Genomic DNA, 12,600 nt, shown 5'->3' with positions numbered 1-12,600 from the left:
TCTCGTAGACGTTTGTACACCCGATTTAACAAGTTTAAATGTGATTTCAAGTTTTCCGATACTAATATAAGGTCATCTAAATAGCAAAAAACATTATCATCGAAATCGGGTCCGAATGAAATCTTATTTCTTGGCTTTTTTTTTAGTGTTTGCCGATTGAGTACATTTACATTTTGTCACTTTGTAAATGCAATTACTTAGAGGTTGCCCACGACCGACATTACGCGATGCATGGCAGTTTAGTACCACTAAAACTAAACTATTCGAAAGCAATATAATTGTCTTGCTTTTGGCTTGCCACATTGAGATTTCTACAGCGTGTCTATTTATATTGTAACTTCATTAGTTAGGGTAGGGTAGGTTAGGTTAGGTTTGATGTGTTTTTTCAATAAATATGATTTAAGATTTTTTTTATTTATTTTTTTATTTTTTTTCAATGTTCTATTTTGTTTTGTTATGGAACCAGAATTTCTGATTGCTGCTTTAAAAATAATAATTTGTGTATTAGTAATTCAATTCTACTCATTAATATTCTCTAATAATAAATAATCTCGCAGATATTTTTATAACAATGAGACTCGTGTGATACTGACTGTCGCAAATTTACAGTCTGTCAAAATAAAGTACACAAAATGGAGGGCACTATGATCGCAACAATGCAACACAAACGATGAAAGTCGAAATGGAAAATTAAAAAATTTAAAAAAAGTCCTTTGGTTGAAGTGAATATTTTTCACATCAATAATAAATTGTGCTGAGAAATTAGTGAAACTTCCTGAAAGGAGATGATTCTATATAATATTCTAAGTAAATTTAATATTCAACACTTAATTATTATCTAATACTCAGCAAGATAATTGCATCAAAAATAGATTTTTGAAATGTACTTATCAAATAAGTCATATATCAAACATAACCTGACTTTTAAATACAATTTTTTTGTTCTTTTAAAATTAATATAATAAGTAATACTCGGTGTTGCCATAGTAATGAAAAAAATTTGATCCATTTTATAAAATTTCTAGATTTTGTTGACACACGGTAAAAAGCTGTTTGGGGGTATCCAATCGCATGAATACTGCATCATTCCGGCTTAACCCTGGAAAAGTATCTCTTTCCGGAAATATCACCAATCGTCAATGTCTGAAAATAAACAGAAAAACATCATTATCATTTGATTGAAAATAAATCCACCAAGGCCCAGTTGTTTCGCAGAAATTCAAATGTAACATTGTCGACAAATGGTCATTGAGTGCCATTTTGTACAGTAACGATTGCAATCTTTAGAGCACAGGCGTCGGATGGGAATGCTGTCCTTGTTCTTCCGGTAGTTCACTGGAAGATGCTTCGAGGAACTAGCGTCAGTGATTCCTTAGGCACCACGCGTCAGTCGGGAAACATACCAAACGCGCCCCCAACATTTATACACAGTTGACATTTGTCACATTAAACGGGTCATTTCTACGACTCTGAATTCAACAGCTTGGCTGTGCAACGAATTGCCGGCCTCTGTGTTTCCTCTCTCACTTAATTTCACTCCTTCCTTTTCACAAAAAAACCCTAACAATTGGTTCAAACGGACTTAGAACCGGCATTAACGGGAATCTTTCAACTGTCAAAAGAAAATGGTGCTGGATGGTCATTTAATGACTTTGTCACACTTTGAATTTCTGTGAAACAACGAGGCTTAACGATTTAATGCGTTATTTTAGAAATAGTCGGTAAGCATGACAGAGGCATGGAACTGGCAGAGGAAAGATGGAAGTAGACTGAAATCTGTGGGAATATAATATAAGTATAGAATATAGAATAAGGAATATAAATATCTGTAGAGATACTGTGGAACAAATAAACTAAGCCTTGCTATGACTTGAAAGAACACAAGGCTGATGAAAGAGTAACGGATAATATTATGAAAGGTACATTCACGTAGACCACTTGCCAAATTTTTTTTTTCGGTAGACCCCCTGCCTGCCGAATATTGAATTTTCCTAAAACTATTAACGTCCCATGTGATAATCATTTATTTTTTTAGTAAAAATATTCCCTTCCCTTGCTTGCCCAACAACCGGGTGGCGGTATAGTTGCTCTGTCTTTACATTGTGCAGACAGGGGCACCATTGTGAGGTATTACACAAAATGAAAATGAAGCAGGATAAGCAACGGGAATTTCTTTCTGTAGCTAGCCCTACAGAACTGCCCCTTAAGTTCTTTGTCAGTGCTTATTCCGGTCAGTTCTTCTTGTCACATGATATCCGATTCTTCAACGTTGCATTTCCACAGTAAAAATGTCCTCAAACTTAGTTTTGAAGTCTGTGTGAAGTGCATTTAAATGTTGAACGTCATTATTACCAATTAATATTCTCATGAACTCACAACCAATTAATATAAACTCAGCGACAGCGAACAGTAGGAGTCCTCAGTGTGGACCGAGGATGAAGGTGAATTTCGCTAACATTCGCGGTCTGCACACCAACCTAACTCCCATCCACCACCACCTTCTCTCACAAAATCCCCATCTCCTCTTCCTTACGGAAATACAGATTGCCGAGCCCCCAGATACCTCCTATCTGAACTGCCCAGGATATCATCTGGAAAGCCTTTTCAGGCCAAAAGGAGGTGTCTGCCTTTACAGCCGTGCTGACATCAGCTGCGCTCGTCTCGCAAATATCGAGAGCGCAAAACACGAAGTGTTATGGGTACGTGTGGATCTCACCGGTATGATGAGAATTTATGTGTGCCTATATCGCTCACCAAACCTTGCGTTGAGTTGTTTAAATACTTGAGTGACACTGTAGATATTCTCTTGCCCCGTTACCCATCGGCCGAGTTTGTAATCCTGGGGGACTTCAATGTTCATAATGAACAATGGCTGAAGTTCTCGGGCCCAACGAACTCTGCCGGTAGATCAGCGGAATCCTTTGCTCTTATCCATGGACTAAGCCAACTCGTAGAATCTCCGACCAGAATACCAGACATCCCATCACATCGAGCCAACCTACTCTATTTGCTTCTCACTAGTGAGCCACTCGGGTACAGAGTGGAGGTGACAGCGCCCTTAGGATCCTCTGACCACTGCCTGATTACCACCTCTGTCCCATCCTCCATGAACCGTCAACCCGACAAACATGTAAAGAGGAAGGTATGGTACTACAGGGCAGCAAAATGGGACGGCATGCGGTCTTTCTTCGGCGCCTTTCCTTGGAGTACTGTATGCTTTAGGATCCATCAATTTGTGCACGCGTGGTAGGAGAAGTAATCACATCAGCAATGGATTGCTACATTCCCTTCTCCGTCAAATCCTCTGGAGCGGGCACAAAACCGTGGTTTGATCATCGCTGTGCTGAAGCTGTCAGACTCAAAAATACGGCTTTTAATGCACTCCGGAAGATAGGAGGCTTTAGGCTCTCTCTCAAAGGTGGAAAGGTGCCAGATCTTTGGAAAAGGGCAATCGTCCACCCAATCCCAAAAAAGGGGGAACGCTCCGACCCTTCTAACTACCGCCCCATAGCCATCACTTCCATACTCTCAAAGGTATTAGAAAGGGCGGTTAACAACAAATTGCTCACATATCTCGAGAATAACAATATCCTAAGCGATCGGAAATATGGATTTCGTCGAAACCGATCGTGTGGCGATCTACTCGGATATGTGACGCATATTTGGGGGCGGTACATGGAACGTTTTGGTGAAACTCAAACCGTTGGGTTGGATATCTCCAAAGCCTTTGACAGAGTCTGGCACCGGGCGCTTATCAGGAAGTTACCATCGTATGGGATCCACCCAACCCTGCATAGTTGGATTGCGGACTTTCTGAGGGGAAGAACAATTCAAACCGTGGTTGACGGCTCTTCTTCCTCACCGCACCAAATCAATGCGGAGGTGCCACAAGGATCTGTGCTGTCTCCGACGCTGTTTTTATTGCACATCAACAATCTCGTTGAATGTGCACCAATTCACTGCTACGCTGATGACAGCACCGTTCACGAGGGTTATCTTTTTGACAGGCCCCCTTCCACCTATGATGTCCGAACAGCTCGGGAAGTTTTGAAGCAAAAAATTGACCACCACCTCGAGATGGTTCGTGCCTGGGGTAAGGCCGACTTGGTCAGTTTCAACGTCTCTAAAACCCAAGCGTGTCTGATTTCGGCAAAGAGGGAGATCAATGACTGTCTGGTGCAATTTGATGGGAGCACTCTCCCCAATAAAGACTCCATTTAAATGCTTGGAGTTACTATATCAGACCAGCTCAAGTATCGGGGATCCATAGAAGCCCGAGTAAATCAGGCCTCCAAAAAGTTGGGCGTCTTGTACAGGGCTAGGAGATTCTTCAACAGTGACCAGCTGCTGACCCTGTACAAGTCTCAAGTCCGCCCAACTATTGAATTTGGGAGCCACCTTTGGGCTGGTGCCCCAAAATACTTAATAAACCTGCTTGAATCTGTGCAAAGGAGAGCGATCCGTCTGATTGACAATCCGTTGTTAACATACCGATTGCCTTCTCTAATGCATAGACGCAATGTAGGCATGCTGTGTCTGTTCTACAGGTATTTCAATGGAGCCTGCTCCAAGGAGCTAGCAGCATTGATTCCTGATGCACCGGTGCACGTGCGCGAAACTCGACAGACACGAACTGAACACCCGTTCACGGTTGACGTTGGCTTCATGAGAACGGGCCGTTTTTACAACTCGTTTTTGTGTAAGTCGGCTCGTATGTGGAACGAGCTACCGGCATCTGTTTTTCCTCCCTCCTATAATCCGAGCCTCTTCAAGGCCCGCATTAACAAATCCCTTCCTACAGCCCCTACCTTATTCCGCCTCACAACGCCGCCCAACCGGGTGGTGACATAGTTCCCCTGTCTGTAAACTGCACAGGCAGGGACACTCTTGTGAGGTGTCACATAAAAAAAAAAATAAAAAAAATTACCTTGGACATTTTTCAAAAACAAGTTGGGGAACTAGGAAAATTCGCGGCTTCCGATGTCCAATGTTTTGCTTGAATATATTAATTCTGACGAGAAAAGGAACGTAGACTCTATTTATCGTCGGTTAATATAGTCAGTGGCCGAGTTGACATCGCGTTTGGGTCCCACCCAGGCGTAGTGTGTTCAATTCCTCGGCTGGCTAAGTCCTCCATCACAACACAAGCAACATTTTCAGCTTACTGTGGTGGTAGTAGGAGATTTTCAAATATTGTCAGGCTATTCGTAACCCGGGAATGTTAATCTTTCTTTAAAAAAAAAAAAAAATATACCTCAATTAACAACTTTACGAAATATAAAAATACAAATATCAAATAAGTAATTTCTCATTCTATTATATTTGTGTTAGGTCTATTGTGTCATTTACGGAACTCCTAAATGTTGACTTGAGGTAAATGGGGGTCCGCTCGTATGTACCCCCATTTGAATCCGTGGACCCACAAATTTTTTTGTGGCTGACATAGACCCCCAGCATGCCGATATCGACCCCTGGGGGTCCATATAGACCACTTTGGGAACCTCTGATTTAGATGATTTGGGCGTGTAGGGAGGATATATAACGCGGAACTAAATTATAGAAGAAGTCGGGGACGCCCAAGGAAATCATGACATGATCAAGTGAAATTATGAAAAATTTTATCTACCATAAAAAACGACAAATTTTACGTGAGAAAAATCACATTATAATCTTGAGACATCTTGTATTTTTATATAAGCTATCTTATCTTTTGTTTATACAATGACTACACAAAAGGAAATAAACAGAATCTATTCTTAAACTGATATAAATACTTTTATATTATGAATTCCATCAATACTACAATCTCCGAAGCAAATCAGTTGAATACCTGAATTGAATTTCTGCATATTTTATTTATTTTTATGCGATACCTCAAAAGATTCGTAACTGCCCAAAGCCAGTGGGACTACGGCACTTCTGTTTGGGGAATGTTGTGAGGCTCGAGGAAGTGGAAGATTAAAAAGCATCTGGCTAATCAGACCACGGTTAATGGATAAAGGATTTATCAATAACGTCCATAAGTTATCATCGTTCCCGAGCTCAACTGCAGACTGCGAACGAACAAACAAAATTTCACAACTACTAAGTGTTCTTAATTTATTCGCTGCGAACTGTTGTTTGTACATTAGTGATCTGCGGTCGTGCTTGGTATCAAGTTATAGACATTATTGATAAATCCATAGACGATGGAGTGTACTAGGTACCCTGATCACTAAACAGAGCTAACACCATTTCAAGAAATAAAATAAAATGATGTGAAACTAAAATATGTGTGTTGACTTCATATGGTACTTTTATTAATTAATGAATAGTTGTGACAGCTATTGCTTTGGCATTTGCGCTGCCGTGTTTTGGTTTCACCTCATATATTAAATGAATATATGATACGGTGATCAGCCAGGTAATTTTGTCAAGGCATAGGTACCTATAAAAGTCATTATGATAAAGATTCAAACGATGAACGGGTAAACAAAAACATCGATTGGATAACGACCAAGCACGTGACGCAGCTCGCAGATGACAGTGACAGATGATTTTATGATTGTGATCTATGGTTATGTGCAAGGAGTTGCCATTTTTTGATGATTTAGTACCGTCCCAAAATATTATTTCTTCTCTAATGGCAACTATCTGTATGAAATCGTTGAATCCACACCTATGTAATTTAGTCCTGACGACACCGATAGTAACTTGGACTCTCGGTAGTATAGTGATAATGTACACTCCTGCACATGAAGGAAGAAGTAAACTGACTAATTAACCACCACAACGTTCTCCGTACAGAAAGGATAGTCCGCCACACACTCCTTGCTTCATTCACATTCATACTATTCTTCTGTTATTCTTACTCTTGACATGACCCTACTCAAGTATCTGATTCACTTGATGGTACCATGTCACCGCTTCTTCATAAATACTTACAATAATGCAGTTGTCATCATCGAAATCATAAGTCCTCGAGGTTTTGACACCAGACTCCTCGATGGTTGAATGTATCACCAGCTGAGTGTTGTTTGGCTTTGTTGTTACGCTCTGTAACGAATCAGTTACATTTATATTAGACAACTATTTATTTTTAACATACTATGTTATTTTCTTCTAAAAAGCAACGAAACAAAATAGAGATAATTCTGTTTTTACACGATTTTGATATAAAACGGTCAACAAAGTGTAATGGTAATATGCATCAATTATTATTAGAATCCTAGATTATTCCCACCCCCACGCATACACTACCCAATATATTGGTGTAGGGACAAAATTGTGTTTTGTTTATGAAATTGTGGAGTGATTTTCATCCGATAGAACCTCTCTCCCATTTTCTATGTATTTTTTACACAATTTTCTGAGGAACGTTCTCCCGTGAAAAAACACAAATGTGTTAGTGTAAGCATTGTGTTTTAGTTAATTTTACTAAAGTTTTCGCATATGCTTTCATATTTCAGAGCCTCTAAGAATCTGAAATGACTAAATTGAACAAGCTTTGATAGGGAATAACTTTAAAAGCAGACATGACAGGTTAAAATTAACACAGAGGTTGGGGAAGAGAAGATAAATAGACATAATAGTAGTACAGATAATAGAAATAAAGGGAGATATGGCATGGAAGCTTGCAGACTGTCGCCAAACTGCAAAGACTATCAAAGCGGCGAAGACAATGAAAGTTATGCGTTTGGTGTGTAGCCAGAAACAAAGGCGGGACACTGTTGCGCGTAGATGCGGCTTGCAGTAGTATGGGTGAACAATGTTGGCGACACGAGTTATTTGTGCGGTATCGTACTAATAATCATTCTTGGCTCATCTCCCTTGATTCTATTTTAAGGTTTAACCCCTAGAGCCTCTGATATTTTGCAATGTATTTCTCATAAGCGAACTGTCCAAATATCTGCGGGAAATATTTTTGCCAGTCACTTTTTTTTCTTCATTTTATATAAAAATATTTGCTAAACAAATTTATAATTTTACAAAATTTACCTTTACAAATAATGTTCAAAAGCTAAGCATAATCTAAGTTTCTCAAAGAGTTGTATCAAATTTTTCAGGAGCTTCTATGGTAAGTTTTTGTAACACAATGTGTGGTGTTCTCTCTTTCTAACATTGTTTCTAACATAGTAATGCAAAATGATAAAACATGAATTTTATGGGAGAAATATCTCCCAAAAAGATTACGGGTGTGTGACATCTGGTAGAAATATCTCCTGAAAATGCTGTAGGGGTTAAAACAGTGAATAAGTTGTTTCCTTACCTTTAATGTTTCTCCATTTGGCATTTTTTCTTCATATTCACCTCCGAGGACAAAGTTTAAAATCGAAGTCCTCATCATTGTGACATTCTTCACAGTCCAATGGTCTCCGTCCAGACTGATCTCCAAGGATGGGGAAGTCATCAACATCATCTTACGAGGAATGTATGGAACACCTACAAATAACTTATTGATAAGTACATGACTGTTATACAGACATGAAAATACAACATACACTCATCAGGAGACGTGATATGACACAACGTACTTATGAATCTTTTAGTCAGGGATGCGATACAATTCAATTTAATTTATTATTTCAAAAACATTACAAAATTGTTCATTCTAATGCATTTGTAAAGCAGAATCTTTAAATAGTATAAAATATAGTCGCTATCCGCGTCTGTCCTTTTATGCACGTTCTCCTAAACTACGCAACAGAATTTGGAAGGGTTTTCACTATCATTTAGAAAGTTTCTTCCGGAAGGTTTATATATATAATACATGCATATTATATTTATAGAAAGGAGAGAAAAGTCTAAATCTCATGAGATACATCAAAATAATGTACTACGGAATTGTATATCTTAAAAAGTACTACAGCAAAGTCCGTAATGGTATATGTCTGTCTCCTAAGGATAACCCCCAGCAACATGTAAATATAAAAAATGGGAATATCAGCTATACTAGTAGCAACAGAGTTTGCCTTTTAAAGGTTTCCGCATTGATGCTAAAGATGTCGATATCTAGGTTGTCGGTGTTCTCCGTGATAGTCGAGTTTTTAACCCATCCACAAATCAGTCTGAAGAAGTGTACATCCCTTCTGACCCGTAGATAGTTCATTCCGAGCATACCCAAAAGAAAGTCGGTAGGAAAAAGCCACGGATGGATAAGAGACAACGGACAGGGACGTCAAGTTTAGTATTGTAGCAGTAAGCAGCCCATCTATTTGTGTCTTCTAGACTTGATAGTGTCACACCCAAAGACGATAGGTCGTTATTACTGATTGTCCGATATTATTTGATTTGATTCGATTTATCTGGCAAATGTCCGTCAATGTGTTTAAAGAAAGACAAACATTCCCCGGTCATGAACAAACCCGTGATATTTTTAAATCTCCTACTACCATCGTACTAAACGGAAACGTTTCTTGTATCATGATGGAGGACTTAGCTGGCAGAGGAATTGAACCCACGACTCATGGGTTGTAATCCGATGCACCTGTCAACTTGGCCACAAAACAATCAATTATAAATTTTGTAGATGCTAACAAACTAACTCTTTTAACCTGCTCTTAACCTAACCTTACCCAACAGGTAGAGCGTAATTGGGGGTCAGCAAAATGAGGCAATAAATAAAGAAGAGGAACACTGCCAACCACCATACCACATTGAACACACCGGTTCTGGTCCGATCACCGATGTTAACGCACTCCCTAAATTTCGGTCAATCTAAAAATAATAATTATCATCCAATAACAAGAAACCACCAAAAGTAAAAGCAAATAACCTAACTTAAGCTAAAATCAAAAAGTTTTATTTAAAAAAATCGTATTGAGTGTGGCCAGGGATCCCGAATAATTACCAACCTAACCTATAATAACCTAACCTATAATAACCTTTCCTGACCCAACCTAACCTATAATAACTCAATCTAACCTATAATAACCCAACCTAACCTAACCAATAATAACTCAACCTAACCTTTAAGAGGAAGCTACAAGCCAAAAATGTCTATATTCTTGGTATACCTTATATCGTAGGTAATAGGAATTAAAATCGCTTGACAAACGGAGTCTAGAAACGTTCGATTTCAAGCAAAAAACTGGTTTTTATTTATTTTGTAAATAATTTTATAAGAAAGCAAAAAAGTTAATCAAGTGAAACTGTCACAGATAATTTTAGCTATAATACTGTATTTTTTAAAAGATGTTTCCTTTACGCATTCATAAATTTCTATTGAAAAAATATTTTTTTTAGTAGTTTGCATTTAAATTTTTTATTGAGTAATTTTTATTTTTATTTGTATTCTACTCAAGCGAAGCGATACGAAAACCTTAATTTTTTTATTTTATTTTAGCATATTTTTTGGTATTCATAATGTACACCAATTCCTTATAAAGATTAATCAAATTAGTGATTTGGCATTAAGCTTCGCCTTAATAACCCATCCTAACCTAACCTATAATAACTCAACCTAACCTAACCTATAATAACCAAACCTAACCTATCCTGACCCAACATATAATGACCTAACCTAACCTATATATACCTAACCTTTAAAAAAAAAAATTCTTTATTTATAAAACACGGCTAAATACGTTTATTTTATTATCGAGCACGGCCAAAATAGTACCTACCCAGTATTTGCATAGAGTAAATGGTAAAAATTCTAGCCACTCGTATGGTATCAGGAATACCAACATAAGAAAATTTCATCGACAGAAATTATTCTTGCTGTCAAAACGAAAGCGAATTTCCAGTTTACGTAATTAAAAATTAAAATGCTAAAATGAAATTTCCCAAATGCAGTCAGTTTCCTTTTATAGTAATTAAGGTAAATCAAAAGGTTTTATTTTAAAAAAATATTTCGTATTATCCGTGGCCAGCGATTCCGAATAATTACACCAAAATTAAAAAAAAAATTTTTTTAAGGGAAATTTTGAACTTTGAATAAAAATGTATTTTTAATGCATCTTTTACCATCTCCCCAGATGTAAATAGTTGTTTCTTGTTTTTCAATTTCCATAATCTGTGCTTGTTATAAATGCGGCGATTATTTACCAATAGTATTTGTGAAATCATAATATTTCTATTGAACTTACCGACAGCGGTAAAATATTCGTCAATGTTCTCATTTTTGTAGTGTTGATATTTTCCAAGAATTTTTTCCATTTTGCAAAATATCACAGATCTCTCTGAAATTATTAGTAAGCTGTTTTATTTTGTTACCAAGGGAGCCAAGTTTAATCAAACATTAGAAAATAATAATAACATTCAATTAAATGCACGTAAAACATTAAAACAAAAACTTACTGGTTCCTGAAACTTGATCTATTGTTATTTTTTGCAGATAATGCACTTACTGTACAAGCTCGAATGACTGTAGAGATAGATAGCAGTTTGGTTAAATATATATACAAATCAGATAAAAATGGATAACAATGATAAAACATAAATCAAAAATCACAACAAAAGAGAAACTCTCACGTATTTTAGATAAATATTTACTGATTAGAGTTGTAGATAGAGGTGAGGCGTATTTATCGTACCCAGTAAAAGTACGGGGTATATTCACGCAATACTTTGTACTTGTGACAAATCTCTAAAATACCTGGTTCCAAAATACTCTCAAGTATTTTATACTGGAACTACATATTTCTAATAGGTACTTTTACCAGATATTTTTGATGGGTATTTTTAATAGGTACTTTTGATGGGTATTTTCAATAGGTACTTTTGATAGTATTTTGAATAGGTACTTTTACGAGTTATTTTTGATAGGTGTTTGTAATGGGTACTATTGATGGGTATTTTTAATATGCACTTTTAATAAGTACTTCTGATGGGTACACATTTTTAATAGGAAAAATGTGGGGAATTCTTCGACAGGGAATTTCGTAGCCATCTCCCCTCCCAGGGAATAACCTTTCACAGAAGTTCTCTAACATTCCCCCCCCCCATGGATTTGAAAATTTTTGTGGGGAATTGTTTCACAGAAATTCTCCCCCCCCCATGGATTTCGAATAATAATTGGGGAAATCAATTTTACATAGAAAATTTGTGGGTAGAAGAAATTTTGTGAGTACAGTTTACAAATTACTTTCTTAATCAATCCTCAGGTCGGTATAAAATACTTATGTATGAGTATTTTGTAACCGGTATTTCTTTGTACCTCTACTCATTGTACCCAGTAACGAAAAGTACTCACAGGACCCACCTCTAGTTGTAGATAAAATTCTGAAGTCTCGATGCATATACGTGCCGATCCATTAACTCAGTGATGCCATATCCCAAAAATGAAAACATTGGTTCAGGAAAAACCCATATTTTGTAGCGGTTCAGACGTTCCATTTTTAGTTATCAACTTGACACTTGAAAACATATTGACGGTGACCAGATAACTAAAAAAAAACATTTTCGTCATGTGATTAACACATACATGTTGATCACATATGATAATTAATCGAGGTACTCGTAATAAATAAAAACGGTTATGATTAACCTTTTGAACGCGTTAATTTGCTCCGTTTTATCTATACCCGTACGCGGTACATATTTTCAAATACCTATGCACGCAATTAAATGTCAAATTATAGCATTCTGGCATGATTTATTGGACTATATAGACAGAAC

The 12,600-nt window shown here is 37.2% G+C and overlaps 1 protein-coding gene across 2 annotated transcripts; it reads right to left on the bottom strand.

The window, feature by feature from the left end:
• Positions 1-454: 454 nt before the first annotated feature.
• Positions 455-11,450, bottom strand: LOC149408901 (fatty acid-binding protein-like). Of its 2 annotated transcripts, none has more exons than XM_089650331.1 (5): positions 11,281-11,450; positions 11,070-11,162; positions 8,249-8,421; positions 6,925-7,035; positions 455-1,143 (listed from the first exon to the last, which is right to left on the bottom strand). In XM_089650331.1, the coding sequence occupies exons 2-5, from the start codon at positions 11,137-11,139 to the stop codon at positions 1,084-1,086; spliced, it is 414 nt and encodes a 137-aa protein (XP_089506457.1). In that variant the 5' UTR covers positions 11,140-11,162; positions 11,281-11,450; the 3' UTR covers positions 455-1,083. The 2 variants fall into 2 exon arrangements, with proteins under 2 accessions (XP_089506457.1, XP_089506458.1); XM_089650332.1 differs by having other exon boundaries at positions 11,331-11,386.
• Between the last annotated feature and the right edge of the window lie 1,150 nt (positions 11,451-12,600).

This window comes from Hesperophylax consimilis, unplaced genomic scaffold, assembly GCF_061612785.1.
Source record: "Hesperophylax consimilis isolate HC1 unplaced genomic scaffold, BYU_Hcon_1.0 scaffold_45, whole genome shotgun sequence".
NCBI classification, from domain to species: domain Eukaryota; kingdom Metazoa; phylum Arthropoda; class Insecta; order Trichoptera; family Limnephilidae; genus Hesperophylax; species Hesperophylax consimilis.
Note: the sequence above shows the minus strand (reverse complement) of the source record. Positions and strands in the feature narration are given on the sequence as shown.